We start from the raw sequence: 22,390 nt of genomic DNA on the forward strand, positions 1-22,390 counted from the left end.
CCTTTCAACTGTCAATCTTTACATAGTATTAGACAAAGTCTCCGTTGCAGTCTATTCGCTTATATCTTTTAAATTACGCAACCGATTTTAATGCAGTTTTCAGCAATAGATAGAGTGATTCAACAATAAGGTTTTCATGTATAACACATGCTTGGGACTCATCAGACTGACTGGAGAGCTCTAGTCAAAACTAGAGTACAAAATTATGTGTCTCATTGTTATCGTCAGCTAGACGCGAGACGTGATGCTATAAAATGACATTTATAATAATAATATCCTGACATGCCCAAAATATGCGCGAACATTTATAAATAAGCTAGGCTATGTTACTCACATAAGGGCACATAAAAGACGAGGGAGTCCTTGAAGCGGTCGTCATGGCCGGTACGGCCAGGACGTACCAGTATCATCATCATAACAAATCTTTGATTTTCTCGGCTTAGTGGCTAAGCGGTGAAATTCAAAAGATTTGTTATGTATCCATGAGTCAAGTTATAAATGCCCGTGATTGCAGGACCGGCGCCGAATGCTGTGAAGAAAGTATATCGCCTGACAATAAGGTGTTTAAACAGCTGGCCAACTCGTTTGCGTCCAGACACGCGGACATGAGACGAGGCAATGCCTGCCCACCCGACAACTTTACTGATGGACTTGTCAATGGCGCTTACTGGTATGGAGTCAAAGGTATGGTGACTAGTAGTAAGTACTTAATTACTCGAGGTAGACTGTAAACAGTCGTCTGCATGGGTTGATAATGGAATAGTGCTCTCGCCTGCGAGTGAGCTTTTCCATTATCTTATTTTTATCATTTCTGGCCTCTTGACCATTCTTGGGATTTAATGTCGTTCTAATATTAAAACATTTGGTTAGTATAGTTCAATCAATATACAGAAATATAAAAATTACACTCAGGAAATCAGTTATAGCCTTTCTAATTGAATCCAGTGATTGGTTTATTTAAATAAAATACGCGATCAGAAAGTGTACGTGAAGTTACTGTGAGTATAGTTTGCCGAGATGAGTATAAAGCTAGTTTGAATAGTAGCAATAAACAAAGACGGGTGAAGATAGACACATATGTCTGCCCGTAAAAGATTTTACCATCCGCTGATCTTCAATTTACCCATCCATGTTCATGGCGCTTGAAACACTGTCGAATGATTAACATACTAATTAGGTATACTATGGCCCACACTCAGCATATGCTGTGACAGCTTACTGTTGAAGTGTGTCGGCCAAAAGTGAGTAAAGAGAACTTACTCAAATATATTTTTTTTACTTTCAGGTGGCATGCAAGACTTCAACTATATCCACTCAAACTGCTTCGAGGTGACCTTCGAACTGTCCTGCTGCAAGTACCCTGGCCCTGAGAAGTTGCCCGGCCTGTGGGCTATGAATAAGGAACCACTGCTGGCCTACATCGAGCAGACCCACATCGGAGTTAAGGGGTTCGTGGTCGATGAAGACGGAGAACCTATTAAGGTTGGTAGTCTCGAAAGAAAAACGTAACATGTGTATTATTTTTGAAAACTTATTCTGAGACTTATATCTCTTAAGATTAGATTGATTTTATTTTATTTATGGACTCTTTATTCAGCAAGTAAATTCTTGTATTACAAGAATTATACATAACTAGGTGTGCCCGCGATTTTGACGGCTATATTGTTGTAAAGTTTCTTTAAAATCTATTAAGTAATTTTTGGGTGAAAATGAACGACATTTTAGTGAAATTTAATTTTAAATAATAATGAAATATCAGGATTATTTAACAGTTTCAATGGTTGTGAGAAGTAACCAAATTGGTTATAATATGTTTTAGGAAGCTAAGATATCTGTAGAAGGGATAGATCATACAGTGAAGACGACGAAACTTGGCGAATACTGGAGGCTAGTAGCTCCCGGAGAGTATACCATCACGGCTGCAGCTCAAGGGTATGTATCTGAACAAATGTAATAAAAAAAAAGAATATTATAAATTTAAAACAACTATCGGCCCGTCACGTCTTCGCACTGGTTTCATTCATTAATAATTTAACCACGTTTTTGTGGATGGAGCTTTTGCTATTTCCTACGATCTATGCCCCGTGCATAGATTTACCAATTTCAGAATTTTCGACATAAACACACATATAGGTGTGCCCTTCGATAGTACATCACTTCGCTTTAATTATAATAGGAATTATCCTGTTCATTACATATACACACATTAGCACAAAACACGTGAAACATTTTTTTCGATGCAAAACGTTTGTGTGAATCTTATGAACTATGGACATATTTTAACTTATCAAATTAAAATATCTTTCTTCATGTGACTCTATTGCAGACTCTTATGATACGTCAAATCTACTTTACTCACTGATCTGACTGATCATGTAATAAATTAATAATATCATGCGAACTTCCGCAATTCAGATTAGCTTAGTGCGGGGTCCAATGTAATTAAAAAATCTTTTAATTATAAACGTACGGCAAAAAATGTAGAATGTAAATAAAAAAACTTAAAATTACAGTTACACGTCCGCACCGTCAGTCACCGTTACCGTCCCCGTGAACCAAACAGAAACTGTGACCACCAACTTCACACTGCGACGGCAACCACGCAGCATAGAGGGTAAGTTGCGATACGGTGGCAACTCCGCCGCACCACTCACACATTTATGACTATTACTGGCTAACTTGCTACTGGTTTGCATCTTGAAAGCTTAATTGGTATTTGTATCTTGTGTTTATATATATAAGGTTGCAAATTCCAAGCGCCTGCACAAACGGGAAACTATTCCGATAGTAGTAGCTATATCAATTTTATACGACTTTGAAAAGTGGATTGACATTTTTTTTGTGATATATATCACTAACTGTAAAGTGACTGTTATTTGTGATTTTTAATAGAATTGCGGGTACTTCATATGTCGTATATGTATTACATTGAAGTTTGTAATCGTTTTTACATAATCGATACTTTTTATTATTATTAACAATATATTGTTAGGTGATTGATCTAACATGTTATATTATTAATAATGTGACTACTAGTCCCTGTTACTAGCAATACCTTTCCCCCATAATTATTATTTATAACTTGTTTTAGTCTGAAATGCACATTTCAGTGCAACTCTTAAGTTTTACTAATTTGGTAAGACAAATTATGACTTAGGAGTGGCTCTTGGGCAGCTCTCTAAAGTGTACATTTAAAAATGCAATTTTAAGTTTACCAATTTGAAAGACAAATTATGATTTAGGATTAGCTCTTGTTTGTGCAGAGCTTCGTATTTTACTAAATAATAATTCAAAATCTATACGATATTGTAAAAGTTTTAATAATAGATGGTCCATCCATAAATTATGTGACACGGATTTCTTTTTCAAATTGTTTTCAAAATGTATAATTCAAAGTATCTTTATTCATGTAGGTCTACTAGGTAGGCTCTAGATTTGACATATCATAAGAGTCTATAACTCTTATGATATGTCAAATCTACCGTCAGTTCGGAATGATATCGAGATTAGAAGAACTGACTAGAAACTGACGTTCTTTTATTGTATTCAAATATATACTCATATAAATGTGAGTATATTAAGTGTTGCGTTAGAGTTCACTATATTGTCAACAGTGGACAATACCTCTAACAACTCCCTATCAGGGATTAATACGTGAGGATATTTATTATTATTTGTGCCAAATATAGTAACTATTTTAACATTAAATTATTGTTCTTTGATCATTATAAATTTTAGTAAATTTCTTCCTATATTTGATATTTACATAGGAATACCGTCTCAATAGTGAATAGGCATATAAATGCATTATATGATATATAGTTACATATAATATATCGGTCATAAGTCTATTTATGCGGGCCTAATTATTGTCATAAATTCAGTACAATATTGATATATAATTAGAAATGTTAAATAAATATCTATTATACTATATCGCTCCGCTATAAGAGGTGTTATTATGTAACTTAATTTTAAGTATATAAAAAAAAGTTAAGCATGTTCAAAAAGGATTTAAATAATATATTTTTGTGGGACTGAGCTTACATGGAGTTTTGAAAAAGTCAAAACTATAAACAAATCGTGTTAACTGCAACAAAATATTATTTATAATTCAGTGAAATGGCTATATTTTTATACATTAGAATTATTCTATTCTTTTCGACTATAGTTCTTATGTGATACTTTTTTATTGCTCCAGATATTAATAGACAATTGTTCGTTTTATTATTTATTAATTATTCATGTTTAATAATAATGGCAATAATAATTTTAAGTAATTAAAGAGTACAGTCATATCTTAATTGTAAATTATTGATTAACTTGATGAAACATGTTTCGATGGCTGCCATTACACGACACGTTCTTTTACGCTCGGAACGCATGCGATTTAGCGCGTTTATCTCTGTCATTTCACTTTCTTCTATTTTTTTTTTATTCACATACTTTATTTTCCTGAGACACGTTTAAGATTCATAAATTATGAATAAGTAATAATTAAGTTTTTGTTCTATAGTCAGATTTATGCCATGTCATTTTGCAGTGACAAATATTTTATTTAAAAAGGCGCTAAAGCACGCACGATCGAAGGAATCTTCCTCGTTCTCTGTGTGTACGTTTACATGCATATTTATTATTGTGTAAAAGCCTATTCGTGATAGAGCGTACGAGTAAAGGCAGCCAATGTGCTCAATAAATTCTTTATTGACTGTACTATGGTTAATAGAATGTATGAATGGAAAGAACGAATGACATTATATTGTAAATTTAATATGACGATCGTTTGCGCCAAATTTCATTGCTTGATCTGGTTGTAGGACCATACAAGTACATTTTTACACATAATACGATTGGATGTATGTAGTCCCAATGTACTTGTATGCTGCTATATACTTAATAATATGCCACCTCCATGAGCTACGTATATTATAGTATACAAGACGATTATATGTTTTAATAAACATGTTATACGATTGGAAATTGAGTGTAATGTAGTCGCGATATACACGCCTATGTGGAGGTGGTGCTATTTTTTTTTCTAATCCAGTTTGTATATAAATTTATACTCAATAATGGTGATGGTATGTATAGAAATGATTATAATGGGAATAAAGGTCTTATTCATGTACTAACTTGGTTGAGTTGTTTCAATTAACACCTCTATTTATTATTGTTTAAGGTATATTTACGATTGATTTCAATAACGTTTCATTAATTTAATGCAATTTCTTTATTTATTATTTAATCTATTTTTTAATAAGTACTTCGTAGATATATCCTTCATTTTTTTGGTGTTTGGGTTGTTTTTGGTTTGGTTTTTTTTATTTATTATGTTGGTATAAGTTTATTTTATTTATAATTTCTTCTCCATTATGCTGTAATGATTATCCCTGTTACTTTCTCTTTTTTTTCTTTTCTTCCATCATTATTAAAACTGTATATAGTCTAGAATCACAGACCAAAAGTAATCATCCAAAAAAATTACTAAACAAGGTTAGGTATAATCTTATATTGTCTATGAGAATTAACATGCACAAATTAAAAAATGTAAATAAAAACACACTTGTATATTCCACTAATAAATATAATCAACACTATTCAATTTACAGTTATTAATTTTGTAATTGCATGTTTATAATTGGCGTTAGGTAACAATTATTTTGTTTGAAGTACGTTTTTAGAACAAAACAACATCTACCAGTATAATTCTAAAAATTACTGTGTTCTATATTTTATAAGGTGACACAGGTGGTAATGGACACATTGTGAAACAAAAAACACACAGCATGTGTAATGTTATAATTCTATGGTACATATAATAGCATGTTGTGATTACAACGGTTCATATTGTTTAAAACTAATTTAAAACCGATTTCTTTATCAATAATTTATATTGTACAAAAAGTATATTTTTTGTATAATATATATCTTCCTATATCGTTTGCAAGAAATGATATAATTATTATTGAGATATTTGTCTAAATGATATTTTTTTGATACTACAAATAATTTGATATTCGGACAAAAGACTAAAAGGACATTTCAAATCATAACTAAAAATATAACAGCTGCCACTGTCTATTCGCTTACATCTTCTAAATTACGAAACAGATTTTAATGAAAATTGAAGCAATATATGTATAAGTGATTCAGGACAAACGTTTATATTTACATGCGTGTTATATTATAAAATAAGCCGAGAAAATCAAAGATTCGATTGAGACCGCGACGGATAGCTAATAGAATACAATTAAATTATTGCCTGAATTTATTTTTATCAATAAATTTGAAAATTAAACGTTTTTGACATTGAATACGTTTATAATAAGTTGATAATAGATGGCGTTGTTTATCAATCAAATCAAATCAAAATATCTTTATTACACATGTAATGCGTAGGAACGAGGATAATAATTTAAGAAAGGTGTTACATATGAATGTGGATGGTTATAATGGCAGAGGAAGGCCGAAAAAGAGATGGATGGACTGTGTGAAAGATGATATGGTAAGAAAAGAAGTAAATAACGCGATGACTGCGAACAGGGATGAATGGAAGCGAAAAACATATTACGCCGACCCCAAATAAATGGGATAAGGAAGAAGCAGATGATACGCGAATAACAGGTCTATTACAGATTTTCTCTCTCTTTTCGGAGTGCTTTCGAACTAAGAACTGACAGGAAACTCAGCTGTTATATTTTTCAAATGAAATTTAGATTAGGAATAAATTCAAATTAGAAAGAATAGAGTAACTAGCAGCATATGCTATTGCAATTTCATCAAAAATAAATAGTCTGATTATCAGTATCCACCAGCATATACTATTGCAATGTTGTCAAAAGGAAATAGTCTAATCAGTAGCCGTAGTATAGAGTATCCACCAGCATATGCTATTGTAATTTTGTCTAATGAGTGACCGTACTCCAACAGAATTTTTGATTAAATACACATTTCTATCTGAACACTACACACGATCATCTGGTCTTATCTCGGGATAATCTTTAGAGCATAAGAGGACGCAGCGTGACATCGACGGCATTTCAGAGCCGGATTTTGTACACCACAACTATCTGAAGATGGAGGCCTATCTCCGGGATCTAAGCGAGAAGTACCCTGATATCACCAACTTGACCAGCATCGGACAGTCCGTGGAAGGTCGGGAACTGTACGTTCTGGAAGTGACCAGGAATCCAGGGAAACATATACCGGGTATGTATGTTTTTACCTTTATTGTTTTTCAGTTTAGTCTGGATTACATTTTTGAGAATAGTCCAAAGTGGATTGTATTAAAGTTTACATTGAGATTCGTCTTCAGAGTTTTTTGCCGGTCTGCTCTGATCTTTATAACTTATTTATATTTTTACTCAACAAACTGTTTATAATTTAACTCTTATGCCATTTGATGATTTTATGCTATTTACGTGGTAATTCGTATTCACACAATTTTTTACTTAAAAAAATATAAATTTAAGAATTTAAACAAATTCACTTACAATTTTAATTTTAATTAAGTTATTAATTAATTAAAAAACTAAGCTGTACTTATAAGTATTATGAATATTTGACAGTTGAGATATTAGACTACTTAAAATCCTGCTTATTTACGCTGTGTAATTATGTAGGTGTCTATGTCTAACATTATATATCAGAATGACACATAGGCTATACATTTCACGCGGGTGAAACCGGGGGCACAGCTAGTAAACAAATAAATAACTTTAGAAAGAAGAAAGAAAGAAAAATATTTTATTCAGTGCAATGTAAAAAATACAATATAAACAACAAACGAAAAACTTTAAACCAAACATTTGCAATCACAGGCAAACCGGAGTTTAAATATGTGGCCAACATGCATGGTAACGAGGTGGTGGGCCGTGAGCTACTGTTGCTGTTGGCCAAGTACCTCTGCCAGCAGTACGTGGCCGGAGACGAGAGGGTGCAGCGTCTACTGAACACGACCAGGATACACTTGATGCCGAGCATGAACCCTGATGGTTATGAGAGGTCACTTGTTGGTGAGTAATGCTGAAAACATCCTACCATGTTATTTTTTTAAATAAAATGTTACCTATTTAATAATAATAATCTCATCACAATTCACACAGCGCCATCTAGACCCAAGTTAAGCTAGCTAAAGCTCGTGTTATGGTGGGATAACTGATACAAATACATTTTTTTTCGTTTACGTACATATTATACGTAGAAAACACCCAGATCATTACAAACAATCATACTCATGAATACAAATGTTCGTGCCGTGCGAGGAATCGAACCCGCGACCATCTAAAGTAAGGCGGTGTGCTAAACCGCTAGACTATCGGGGCCATCGAGTAAATAAACTTATATTATTATTATATGTTATAATAATTATTATTATTTTAATTGTAGGTGACTATAGCAGCACGAAGGGCCGGTCAAATGCTCACAACGTGGATTTAAACAGGAACTTCCCGGACCAATACGGATTTACTAAGGTTAATACTAATAACTAGCTGTTACCTGCGACTGTCGTTCCGATTTTTTTGTATTATTCAATATAAATAAAATTTCTGAATAAAAAATAGCCTAATTAACTCCTTTTAACATAGCTATCTGCCAGTGGAAATTTCGTCAAAATAGATCCAGTCTCAGAGATTAGCAAGAACTATATGTTTATCATGTTCTATATCCTAGTTCGTAAGGCATTGGAATGCAAGAATGTTCTCTCGTTTGAAACTAGTAAATAGAAATAGAAATAATCTTTATTCAAATAAACTCATTACAAGCACTTTGGAATAGTCATATTTTGATTCTACCACTCTTACACTATAGTGTCGTGTATAAAAATTAATAAACTTTAAACCTGCTTAATTGGGACTAGTTTCCCAATTAATGGCAACCCATAATAATTGGTATATAATTCTTGGTCCCTTGAGATTTCAATTAACCAGGTTTCACTGTAATATGTTTTTGCATGTCCAGGATAACAGGATCCCCGAGCCGGAGACTGCGGCGGTGATGAAGTGGTCGCAGTCGATACCGTTTGCGCTGTCTGCCAACTTGCACGGCGGCGCACTCGTGGCAAACTACCCGTACGATGGCAACCCAGAAATGCACAGCGGAAACGAGAATCCATCGCCTGATAATGATTTCTTTGTACATCTGGCGCATTTGTACTCTGATGTAAGTTTGTTTACATTATATAAGCAATCAAAAATCATAAACTAGATTTTTTTTTTATAACACAGGGGACAAACGAGCATGCGGCTCACCTGATAGTAAGATTAGATGTAATTAAAAATAAATAAGAAAAAAACTGACCAACTAGATTTGAAGACATACTTGCTGTTCCTAAGAATCGTTTAGAATAAGTCTGTAGGTCTTTTATGGGAATAGATATAATAATAATAATCTCAGGACAATTTCCACAGCGCCCTCAAGCTGGCTAAAGCTTGTGTTATGGGTACTAGACAAATTTTTTTTTTTATTTGATTTCATTAATACTTTAATAGAAATAGTCTTTATTCAAATAAACTTAATGTAAACTGTTTGTGGGGACTGGTCTGTTCAGGTTGTGAACACTGATTAAATTTTTTGTTCTTTGCGATAGCATATGCTGGTCACTCTATTCTCCCAAAATTGAATTTTAATAACTATATTTATTATAAACATGTTCCACTATTATTTGAAAAAAAATACGAGCTGATTTTCTTGTCAGTTCTTCTCATCTCGATATCATTTCGAACTGACGGTAGATTTGACATATCATATAGTCTGTAATAGACCTACATGAATAAAGATATTTTGAATTTGAAAATAGTTTTTAATAGTTCTATTTTTTTATTCTACTACTCATTTGGAATGTAGACTCATCACTAGAACGAACAAGAAACTTGCGTGTTGTTTGTTAAAAGTATGATTAATGCTTCTAGATTCCAAACTTATTTTGCACTCATATTGTCCTCTGGCAATGTCCATAAAGTAGACAATAGACTACCGGAACATTTGAAAAATATAAAAAAAGATAAATTATTTATAAACAAATTTAAAAAAAAATACATATAATAAAATGTTATTATAATATCAGAGATTATTTGACAGATTCCTTGTAAGGTAAATAATAAAATGATTATATATACACATAGTTCAGATACATTATTACAAAAAACAATTAAAGTCATTGTTTTCATCATAACTTGCTGCACCCACCAGGTGGATCCTGATGGTGCTTTTTGAACAATATTATGCCAACCCTTATTATAACATAACTGAATGAAAATTAACCATATTGAAATACCATAAAAAAACTTAAAAGTAATATTATTAGTAATAGTAGTAATAAACTTGTAGTTTAGTTTCTTGTCAGATTTTCTTATCTTGTATAGCGGTACCAGATGATATGGGGTAGCGAAACGACTAATGTGCATATGAGTCGCAAAAGTCCTTAACATTTTGACTTTGATACTTGTAGTACTGAATTATATATTCCAATATCTTAAAAAGCAAAAATATATATTTACAGGTACATCACAAAATGCATTTAGAGCGGCCGTGCAAGGATATGCCCAACGAAAGATTCCCGGGCGGTATTACGAACGGAGCGAAATGGTAAGTTGCTCCGTTTGAAAACATGTTCATTGTTCTAATCATCATCATCATCATCGCAGCCCGGAAGACGTCCACTGCTGGACATAGGCCTCCCCCAAAGCATGCGCTGCTCGCATCCAATGCCTTCCCGCGATCTTGACATTGTTCTAATATTTACTATAAATTCAAGATTCAACAAAAAACAAAATTCAACTGGTTTTTAATACATAATTATAAGGAACTACCATTAAATTTTAAGATGATAACGATATTGCGTTTTGTTAACTATCAATAAATGACATAAATCATACGAGCAAACACGCGCGAAAGAGTGAGCAAAAAAATAGTTAAATGCACGTGTTAAATCCCTCACGATTGCGCACGTTAGCTGTCCCGCGCTAAATCGTGCGCGGTGCTGATATCGCGTGAAAGAACGTACCGTGTAAAGGTAATAAATGGCCCACCACATTTTTTGTCAGACTGGTATGTGTTAAGCATCGAAAACAGTGTGCTCACAACAGAACTGAACAACTGAAAATAACCCTAATTAACATATAGGTACGTGCTAGCCGGCGGGATGCAGGACTGGAACTATCTACACACCAGCGACATGGAGCTGACCTTGGAGCTGGGCTGCAGGAAGTTCCCACCAGCGTCGGACCTGCCCACTTACTGGGAGGACAACAGGGAAGCGCTGCTGCAGTATATTGAACAGGTGAAACTATATATATAAGTTATGCCCGCGGTTTCACCCGTGTGAAATTTATAGCTTATTATGAAATATTATACTATTATACGTCAGGTATGAACTGTATTATTATAAAGTTTCATTAAAATCCATTCAGTAGATTTTTCGTACTCCCAAACTTCCGCATGTGTTGTGTGTGTGTGTGTGTGTGTGTGTGTGCGTGCGTGCGTGCGTGCGTGCGTGCGTGCGTGCGTGCGTGCGTGCGTGCGTGTGTGTGTGTGTGTGTGTGTGTGTGTGTGTGTGTATGTACATATAAGTGTTAAGGGCTTTTACTGCAGACAAAGTGCTAAGCAGTTATGCTGCTTGATAATCCTTTTGTATTAAATGTGATAATAAATAGAGTATAGTTTGTAACTTGACAGTTATTCTACATAATGTCATTTTCTTTTTTTTTTTTTATATAATATAAATAAAACCGCCTACCTTGCTGATGACCCATCAGTTAAAACCACGGTTTACACTAGTGGAGCATCAATAAAGGATCTTAAAATGAGCATAAGATCAGGTCAGTTAACCCATCGTATCTGTATTTTATTTTTTGTGTCGACTGTCGAATATATATTTGTTACGGATATTAAGTATCTTAGTTAGTACTTAGACACTTTATTTTTAGGTTAAGTACCTTACAGGTTAGAGCCAGGGTAGGGTACTTGCCCGACCCTGCCACACCGTACTTAATTACCCATGATTGTAATATAGATTTGTGTTTATACCAGGTCCACAAAGGGGTGTATGGGTTCGTGCACAGTCATATCGGGCACGCCCTGAGTGACGCGATGATCTCGGTGTCAGGCCGCCGCCACGTGGTCCGCAGCGGCCCTGACGGTGACTTCTGGCGATTGCTGCTGCCCGGCACATACAACGTCACCGCCACCAGGGACGGGTAAGAATAGAATAGAAGATCCATTATTCATATAAACTTTTGACGGTCTCAGTGGTGTAGTGGTAGCACACCGCTTGACGTCCGATGCGCGGTCCAGTGGTCATGAGTATGATTGTTTGTATCGGTCTGGGTGTTTTCTGTGTATGTTATGTATGTATTTACGAACAAATAAGGATTTATGTATTAATAACAGTAGTCTAGTACCAACACAAGCTCAGCTTAACTTAGATGACGCTGTGTATTGTACTAGGGAGTTTTTCCTTATAAAAAAAACTTAATTTTGCAGTTTAGAATAGTCATATTTTTTTTTAATCTACCGCTCATTCGGAAAGCTGTCTCATCACAAGAAGAATCACATAATAGAAATAAGAAATAGAAATAGAAAATCATTTATTCAAATAAACTTACATTGAAGCACTTTTGAATAGTCATAACATTTTTTTTTTTTTTTTTAATCTATCATTGAATGCTGTCTCATCACAAGAAGAACAAGCAAGAAACTTGTGTGTTGCTCTTTTAAATAATTTATTCTTACTTACAATTTAAGTTTAAGTGTGTGAATACAAACCACGATTGCAATTCAATTAAATACTCAAAAAGAAAAAAATATTGAATACATAACCAACTGGTTAAACAATTAATAAGAGGAAATCAAAATCTCACTGGTCACAGCAAATTTAATAAGCACATTGCAATTCCAGACTATGCAGATTCTAAAATCTGCAGATTTTGTCGAGCTGAAGAGGAAACACCACTGCACATCCTATGTGGTTATAGCCCACTTATGCATATATGAAATATCTCCTTTGGGAGGTATACACTCTATCCTGAGGAGATAAAAACCATCGCTCCTAAGAATATCCTTCAATTCTTGTCCCAGACAGGTAGCGAACTTTGAAAAAGAGCGAGCACAATAGATCTTTGTAGGTCTCAGTGCTACAGATCTAAAGCACCTGACAATAGCCCAAAACCCTCAAAAATGAATGACGGTAAATCTATGGGATGCTAAGAAGTTCGTGTCATTGTTTACAGTTATGAAACCATCACAGAGGAGATCACAGTTCCTGAGAACGGATCAGTAAGCTTCAACTTCACGCTGATGGCCGATGACCCCCAGCATTGGTCTTCCGCTTATGATTTCCGGTAAGTAATATGCGCCTTGTGTGTACAACAATACGTTTCATTTCGCTTTGACACTGATATCTCTTAGGTTAACTAGTTTTATATATGACTTTGTGCTTGTAATCTCGCATATATAATTCTATAGTTATAGTTTGAATTAATACAAATGTCACAAGTAAGGTTAAGTTTACAATAATCTATTTCATAGTATATATATCTCATTGCTATATATTTAATGAGTATATATGTTTTCTATGACTTGACTTGACGCATTCCATTGTATGGTAATTTGAATTTTATTTTTAGGTAATCTTAAGTCTATTTTGTATTGCTGATTTTTACATAATCGTGATTATTTTTTAATTTGGAATGTCCTTGTGTAGACAAGCCTTTGACTGAAATATAGAGTCTATACAAATAATTGCTAATACTGGCCACAGACTATATAATAAATATGAAACCTCTGCTGTTGTAATGAGTTGAGTCATTGGAAAACAAACCTTATTACAAACTATAAAGGTTTTGAAATGCTAATAAATAATTATTTTTATTCGAAAATATGACAACTAAATATATTTTTAATTGCATTAAAATGTTAGTTGTATATTTCACAAAACTTCCAATTGTTTTTATACTTTTATTCAAATTTATATCATATAAAGAGGCTTTTCATTGTATCATATACCAGTTTAAAAGGTAATATATTTAGACATTCCAAAGTACAGTCGGAATATTTTTGTTAATTTATTATAAGTACTAATTTAAATTGTGTAAAATTATTCAAAAAGACAAAATTTTATCGAATGTATTATGTATTGTGATAATTAGTTTGTATATTGAAATTAAATTTAGAGATGATAGAGAGATTCATGAGAATGAAGCATTAACAAAAATGTTTCGACTGTACTTATAATTTCATTTCATTGTATGTAATTATATTATTTTTATATGTTATTCTATTCTGATGAGAGGTTTTCAAACTGTTTTTTTTTATGAAAAATATTGCTCAAGCAACTAACTAAATGAATAATAATAATTATAAATTAATTATGTTTGGATGGAAGAAATATTAATGTATTTCAGTTTCACAACAGTTTGAGAAACTCTTTCAAACATATATGCTTACAATACTTTATATTCAATATTCTAATTAATTATAAACATTTAAATGTATGTAACACATAATAAACTGGCACGCATAGCATTTGTATGTGTTGTTCTTTGCACTAATTGTCCGCTTACACTAACATTTTCCTATTTTTTTTTTAATTTCATCTACATTTTTACGTAACTGGAATTGTAAACAAGCTGTTGGATAGCTTAATGGTAAATGGTAATCATCGCCTATATAATATACATATATATTAACAGTACTACAGTAATGCCGTCATGAAACGCACTTTACAATTTCTATTTCATGCCGCCGTAATCAACTTAATTTAAAAGCCTCGGTGATCTAATAGTTTAGTACACCGCTTTAAATCTGATTTTCGCGGGTTCGATTCCTTAAGCTCCATGATGCAAGCATTTTTATTTATGGTTATTTGTTTTGATCTGGTTGTTTTATAATATGTATATATGTATTCACAAAAAAAGTGTGTAAGTATTTCTATCAGTTGTTTAGTACCTACAAGCTCTGTTTAGATTGTGACTACATGGCGCTGTGTGAAATGTCTAAAATATCTATAACTTCACTGTCTTATCTCTTCCATCGAATCTCATCTTACGAAGCAAGTTGTTCGATGGCTACAGTAGGTGATACAGAGTATTCACGCAAACGACTTCTTACAAAGTGTACCTCAGTACCTTTATTGTTTACTATTGATTATAAGTGATGAGGTTTCTGGTGAAAAAATGGTGAATGACGCGCAAATAAAGACAAAGGATGAATGTTCTTATTCGAAAATACTAAAACTACGACGTGGTAGCAGTTGAGTTGCCATTCCTGATTGCAACCACGAAAAAGTCTCTAGAAAGCTCCATCTCCTTAATGGAAGTCCGAATTCAAAATTAGTTTTAGAAAAATAATTTGTAAATAGCAAAAATAACAACACTTTCAATTCAACAACTACCTTCTCTTCCCTCTCAACGCTATTTACTCATCTCTCTTCTCTCTTCTCTTCTTCTGATCTATATATCTAAGTAGTAGGCTATAAGGAACAAGAACTATAATTAATTTTGTAGGTTTTCTTACAGTTCTAATAGATTTACCATTTCATTAGGTAAAATTATAGCACACTATGAACATACTATACGTATATAATTATCTGCTTATCTACAATTAACTATTATAAACGCACTCTGTAAATTACCTGGCAGCAAAAAGTATTCTTTATTCGCAAAAATGCAATTCAGAAGCAATTTGGGACACTTCTTTACCATTAATAGAATAGAAAACAACTATAATATTGTAGCGAAGAGTTCAGACATTGGCGTGTTCTCCACTTTCACCAAATTCAAGTCAGCCACTCAAAAACACATAATGAAAATAAGTCAAACCCGTTCATTAACATTGACAGTCAAAATAGAAATTTATTATATATACAAATATTTATAATTAACAATTAAACTTCTGTAAATATTTATTTTTGCCATGCAAACAGTAATTAAGTCAACACTATTATATACCTGACAATATACCTGAACTTCTTGCAAGAGATAATAATTAACTTCATAGTTTATGTCTTGTTGCTCGCTCAAATAGTTAAATAAATACTCACAATGATTATCACAACCAACCAGAGGGGTTGAGAGTCCCTATTGGCCCCATTTTTTTTTTATTTGATAATATTGAAATGATGCGCGCTACCCGTACTAACGGTTTACGCTGACGGCCATCAGTGCAGGATAATATGAGCATGAGATCAGGTCAGTTAGCCCATTGTGGCAAATTCACCAGGAACTTATCACGATGGTTTCTAGGAGACCCATGTGCCCCTCCGATCGATCTCCCGTGCAATTCAAATGGGGATCGAAAATACGACGGCCTGAGCCGAAGTTCGAATCCCTAGTGGTGCTCTCAGACTAAAGTCGTATCCGTCAGGCAGGAGTTGGTCTTCAGCCGCTCCATAAGTCCTTCAGCGGGTTTGGAGTGCCATCGGCACTCGCCCCCTAACGTCCGGTGAAGCTGTAAAGGCGAGCTGCGGCCTACAGCATTAGAGTAGTCCGAAAAAAAAAAGGGACCCATGTGTAGGTCAAGCTGACATGGTACATGGCTACCAATGGATTCATTAATCATCATTACTAAAAATCGTATTCCCCCTGTGGTATAATAGTTATGAAAGTACATCATATGTTGTTTCACCTGTTCAATATACTGTAGCAGCACTTCTCTGTTGTCCTCCCAGTATGTTGGTAGAGGTGGCATGGAAACCATATTGGTTTCTCGAATACACGCGCGTACGACTAGACTGTGAATGAACTCTGCCGAAGTTTTCTCGAGAGACTACAGCATAGTGTTTTCCATGAATAATATTAACCTGTCGCGTTTAATATACATTATTAATATAGTTAACGTTTTTAACAAGATAATTCTATGGTAAATAAAGATCCTCCTCACTCAACGTTTGGAGTAGGTTGCACTAGCCGTGGTCACGAGCTAACTGACCATCATAATTGTCATAAAAGTATTCGTGTTAAAACCTATTTAACTTTAATTAATAAAAGGTTTATTAAGGTTTCTGAGGAGTGTCATGTGGTGTCTCAGGCGTACATACAGGCTACGGTAACCGTTTACCATCAGATAAGACGTATGCTTGCTTGCTGTCATCATAGTAGTAAATAAGATTACTGCGTTGATTTAACTGACCTCGTCATCTTCCACCAATGCCCAATTAGTTTATCATGTTAGCGCAGGAGAATGCATCATTCCATTCACATTAAAAAAACACAACCAACCCAACAGTGTTCTGGACAACGTGATTAACACCCGGTACCACACGCCGCTGGAGCTGTACGAGATGCTATCAGAACTGGAGAACAAGTATCCTGATATAGCGGAGTTCAGGTCCGGGGACAGCCTCACCACGGCCACCTTCCATCAGCTGAAGATGACCGATCAGGTTCTTATCACTATCTATTTAATAATGCCATTATTCAAAAGGGAGTATTATCTTGATTCGTTACGAGACAAAAAAAATAGGTTCTGTATTTTCTAATAAAAACAATTGTTTTATTAATGCTGTTATAGAAACATCATAAATAGTCAATGTTAGTTAGAAATTAACATGTTTCTTGTTGATAATTATGAAAGAAAAAGCAAAGAATAAGTGTTACATAAATTGTGTGTACATTTCTAGGTCGGTTCACCAGAAGAAACCAAATTCCACGTCGCCATCGTGAGTAGCTTCTACGGCTCCCAACCATTAGGTCAGGAGATGGTACTCAACTTCGCACGCCACGTCGCAACAGCATACACAATCGGAGAACCCATCCATCAGAAACTTCTCCAAACGACCGTCCTACATTTCATACCGAACCTCGATATCTTATACGAGAAAGTGTTAAAACAAATGAACGATACTAATAAATGTGAAATAGAGTTATTGGAAGAAGAATTTGGAGATAGTTTATACAATTTTATAACAAAGAAAGATCTAAATCCTCTATCAAATTATACGAGAGAAAAGGCGTTCATAGATATGCTGACAGCCGAGAAGTACGATCTCGTTCTAGAACTAGCGTCGGGGACAGAGGATGTAGCATATCCTGACTTATCTAGAGTTTTGTATAAGAAATTCGCGCAGAGGTACCAGGATTACAGAAGTCCGAGCAATAAATATGAATGTACCTCGTCTAACATTAATGTGGTGCATGGAAATTTGATAGATCTGTTACGTGAGAGATACGACACGCCGGTTATATCAGTGGGACTCAGTTGCTGTAAAATGCCCGTGGATCAGGACATTGCTGGTGTGTGGAGAAACAATCTGATGGGTATAATGAAGTTCGTGGAATTGACTAGAACTGGTGAGTTATTTATAGATATATAAATATTAAAACGCTATTAAAAAAATAGGGTTGATGCTAGAAGGGCGAAAATTTAGGGTTGTATGCATTTTTTAATGCTAAATCATAATAAACCCAACCCTTATCACTTAGGATTATAAAAAATAGATAGTAGCCGATTCTCAGACCTACTGAATATGCATATAAAATTTCATAAAAATCGGTCAAGCCGTTTCGGAGGAGTGTAGTATCTATATAACATTGTGACACGAGAATTGCATATTTATTATATACTAGTGGTCGCCCAGTGATGAAATCGATTTTTTTTTTGGAACTTTTATACTAATAAAATTCGACCATAATTTAAATATTTTGTAATTAGTCAAACCATAATATTTGTTATATTTGATATTCAGTAAGACTCGCAGTTTTAGAAACTTACGCTACGTACGTACCTACTATATATATTGGTAAATTAAATTTGATACACAGATAGTCTTTTTATACTATTAATTAAATTTAAATAAATATGACATCCAAATTTGGTAAAAATTTTACCCTTAAGGGATAAAATAAAATAGAAAGTTATATATGGAAGTCGCAGAGATTTTAATAAGCTGTTTCTAGTGTTTCACTGCAATGTAATACTTAATCTACAAGTAATAATACTTACCTATGTCTTATTTGTAAAATAATTAGCAATAAATCATTCAAAATTCAAAAATAATTTATTCATGTAGGACATTTTAGCCGCTTATGAACGTCAAATTTTTACATTATAATTTTATTTTTTCCCTACCGTCCAGTTCGGTATATAGATCCAATTGAGAAGAACTGGCAAGAATCTCAATTGAATTACTTTTTTTTTAAAGCCAGTTTATTTACAATGTATTTTTATATAGGTGTCTATGTCTAACATTAAATGAAAATTCAGTGCATGAACAACTATTGCCATGCACACTCGTCATTCAAGTAATCGTTTAGTGAGTAATAGGCTTTGCTCAGTAAATATGATTTAACAGATGTTTTGAATTTATTTAAGGGTAATTCCAACATATCCTTTGGTATCTTATTGTAAATTTTTATACCTATTCCCATAAAAGACCTATTAACTTTTTCTAAACGATACTTGGGGACGGCAAGTTTGTCTTTAAATCTAGTAAAAATGCTATCCAAATTTAGTATTCCACGCGGGCGAAGTCGCGACACAGCTAGTATTTTATACATCTCCCTCTTTACGAGGGTAATACTTATTATTATTTTATATGCAGGTGTGGTAGGGTACATAAAGAATGAACAAGGCGCGCCCATGCGGCAGGCGGTAGTGTCACTACAAACAAGTATCGGCACGCACCGGGTGGCCGTCTCATCCAATATGGCGCACTACCGCGCGTTACTACCGCCTGGAGACTACCGCGTACTCATCCAGTGTCACAACTACCGCGAACAGGTAAATTAGTAATCATAAACAGCTTTAATTACAGAGTTGACTGCCTCGGTGGTCTAGCGGTTTAGCACGCTGCTTTATTTCCGATGGTCGCGGGTTCGATTCCCCGCACGGTGCAAATATTTGTATTCATGAGTATGATTGTTTGTATCGGTCTAGGTGTGTTTTTTTATATATTATGTATGTATTTACAAAAAAAAATCGAAGTATTTACATTACATTTTGTAGTTGATTAGGTATCTACTACCCATTACTTACCGTGGGACTGGCACTATGTTAATTGTACAGGGTTATTTATTATTTATTTTTGTAAATAAAACAAGAATATTTTTAAATTCCGCGTTTAGTACACATTAATATAGTTAAACGGGTTTTAAAACAAATAGTTTTATGGTAAACTTCGGGATAGGTAAATACCTATATTTACCTTAAAATTCGCAAGCTCATTTGAAAAGAATAAGAGCTGAGTTTCTTGGCAATTCTTCTTCGCTCTAAAACACCGAGGTGGTTTACCACCGATGCCGTAATGATGACTAGTACTATACTATATACTTATGTACGATGTCAGTTTGACTTACTCATTCCCACTGGAAATAAAGAGTATTATATTAAAAAAAATCTCAATCAATACAAAATGCGCTTCAAATATATTTTTATATGATGATACTGAGAAAATCATGTAAATTGTACCATTTTTCCAGATGTTGACATGGCGTATAATTGATGGAATTCTGAAACAGAAAGACATAATTCTGCTCCGTGAAAATGCTGAAAGTCTCCCTGGGGGGCAGTATCCTGAACTTCAGATCACCGACAAGGATCCTAATACCATATATATCACAGGTATAATTAGAGTTTATTTTCCTTTAACAACATACATCTATAAAAATATGGTATATATACTATACGTCCCCGCCGTTCCCCCGTCCAACTCAAACGGGGTTCGAACCCCTAAAATTTTTGTCTGAGAGCACCTCAAACTAAATTCGTAACCGCAAGAGTTGATCTTCAGCCGCTACAGAGGAAGATAAGTCTTTCCGCAAATTTCCAGGGGCATCTGCCCTTGCGGTAAAGCTGTGATGGTCATAAAACAGCGTCACAAAACAAACTGTATCTATGTATTTATATGTATAATACCCATACTTGGGACTAGATGGCGCTGTGTGAATTGTCCAGGATTATTATTATTATGTCGGTAGAGTAGTACCCAGAACACAAACTTGGCTTACCTTGGGACTAGGGTTGGGCAGTAACACTCAGTGTTAAAAATGTTATTTTTTAAATATCCTTTCGTAAAGTGAATTACTCTAAACATTTTTATTCTAGGTTGGATAATGGACCACGACAGCCAGCAACTAAGCAACGCCCAGCTGAAGGTTTTCACTCTCAGTTCTATAAAGCCTATATCGACTAATATTAGCGATGAGGTCGGCCGGTTTGTACTATCCCTACCTAAGAAGTACGCAGACAAAGAAATAATAGTGTCAGCCTCTGTCGACGGGTACATCACTAAACAGAAGCACATTAGGGTAAGATTCTTATTAGTTTTACTTTTTTTTATACTACATTGGTAGCAACCAGACCATCGGCCGACCTTGGTATACGATTATCGTTACCTGTTGACGCCTAAAACACTAGGGGTGTCACGTGCGCGTTGCCAACCGTAAGAAACCTTGATTTGACCGTCTCGAAAAAGCCCATACTAGAGAACACCTCGACAGGTAGTAATTCCACAATCTAAACGGAAACCGTACTGTCCTAGACTACACCGACGGCGGCACTGCATACAATCGAGAAACAACTTACAAAGAAATGACTAACATCTGGTCTTTTTAATCTCTGGTCTGTCTTTTCTACTGCACCCAAAGGTTGTCTAGAAGAGATTGCATAAGCGATAAGACCGCCTTTTGTACCCTATTACTCTTTTAATTTAATTCCTATAAAACATCTGGTGCAACAAAGTATATAAATAAATTATTTATTTCCAGACAAATTCAGAAGACAATGTCACACCCAACATACTATTGAAACTGGAGAAAGACGATGATGTGCTCGGTATGCCTCGTCTGTTATTCGTCATGCTGGCAGGTGAGTAGCTCTGCAATACGTGGTTCCCAACTAGTGGTTCCCAATGGTCGAAATTCCCATAATTAATAAAAATTATAAGTTTGAACATATTATGTTAGGTTAAATGTTAGGGAAAGTACTATGTATATATATAGGGAAAAATATTTGGAAACGTCTGTCTCGTACCTGTATGGTTCTGCGGATTTCTTGGGCTTCAGGGTCTCGAAGGTATCTTCGCTAGCTTTCCAGTTTCACAGTTCTAATTTATTTTAATTCACAACACAATGCGCGCGCGCGTCAAGGCCGCTGTACGGTCAGTTCAGTACTGGGTAAGGGAGGGGAACAGAAACCGCGGGAACACAAACTAACGGACTCTAATATAATAATCTGTGCTTACGATGTTACAGGGTAGATTTTGAACAGGGTTCTATTATCAAAGACTATGTATATTTCTATACGTGTGTATTGCAAATACACGGTAAAGTGTATAATATTTTTATTGATTTAATGTTAATTTTTATGCATAATTATAAAAAAATATTACCATTCTGCATAAACAATAAATGTGCGAAATTTCATACGCCTTAGTCCACGCAAGTTTCGTGAAAAA

The 22,390-nt window shown here is 34.4% G+C and overlaps 1 protein-coding gene across 2 annotated transcripts in view; it reads left to right on the top strand.

The window, feature by feature from the left end:
- The window catches only part of LOC131843526 (carboxypeptidase D), a 35,796-nt gene that overhangs the window by 11,592 nt on the left and 1,814 nt on the right, over positions 1-22,390 (top strand). Inside the window, exons 3-20 of one of the 2 annotated variants that reach the window (XM_059192191.1) lie at positions 515-684; positions 1,286-1,482; positions 1,820-1,932; positions 2,514-2,614; positions 7,006-7,209; positions 7,821-8,015; positions 8,389-8,474; positions 8,962-9,162; positions 10,502-10,587; positions 11,125-11,281; positions 12,031-12,197; positions 13,230-13,340; positions 17,224-17,380; positions 17,618-18,287; positions 19,538-19,716; positions 20,415-20,556; positions 21,040-21,242; positions 21,702-21,801. In XM_059192191.1, coding sequence (XP_059048174.1) covers positions 515-684; positions 1,286-1,482; positions 1,820-1,932; positions 2,514-2,614; positions 7,006-7,209; positions 7,821-8,015; positions 8,389-8,474; positions 8,962-9,162; positions 10,502-10,587; positions 11,125-11,281; positions 12,031-12,197; positions 13,230-13,340; positions 17,224-17,380; positions 17,618-18,287; positions 19,538-19,716; positions 20,415-20,556; positions 21,040-21,242; positions 21,702-21,801 — 3,239 coding nt within the window. The remainder of the gene's footprint in view (positions 1-514; positions 685-1,285; positions 1,483-1,819; positions 1,933-2,513; positions 2,615-7,005; positions 7,210-7,820; positions 8,016-8,388; positions 8,475-8,961; positions 9,163-10,501; positions 10,588-11,124; positions 11,282-12,030; positions 12,198-13,229; positions 13,341-17,223; positions 17,381-17,617; positions 18,288-19,537; positions 19,717-20,414; positions 20,557-21,039; positions 21,243-21,701; positions 21,802-22,390) is intronic. The other variant, XM_059192192.1, reaches the window with a different exon arrangement.

This window comes from Achroia grisella, unplaced genomic scaffold (assembly GCF_030625045.1).
Source record: "Achroia grisella isolate CSIRO2021 unplaced genomic scaffold, CSIRO_AGI_Agris_v1 utg319, whole genome shotgun sequence".
Taxonomy (NCBI): Eukaryota; Metazoa; Arthropoda; class Insecta; order Lepidoptera; family Pyralidae; genus Achroia; species Achroia grisella.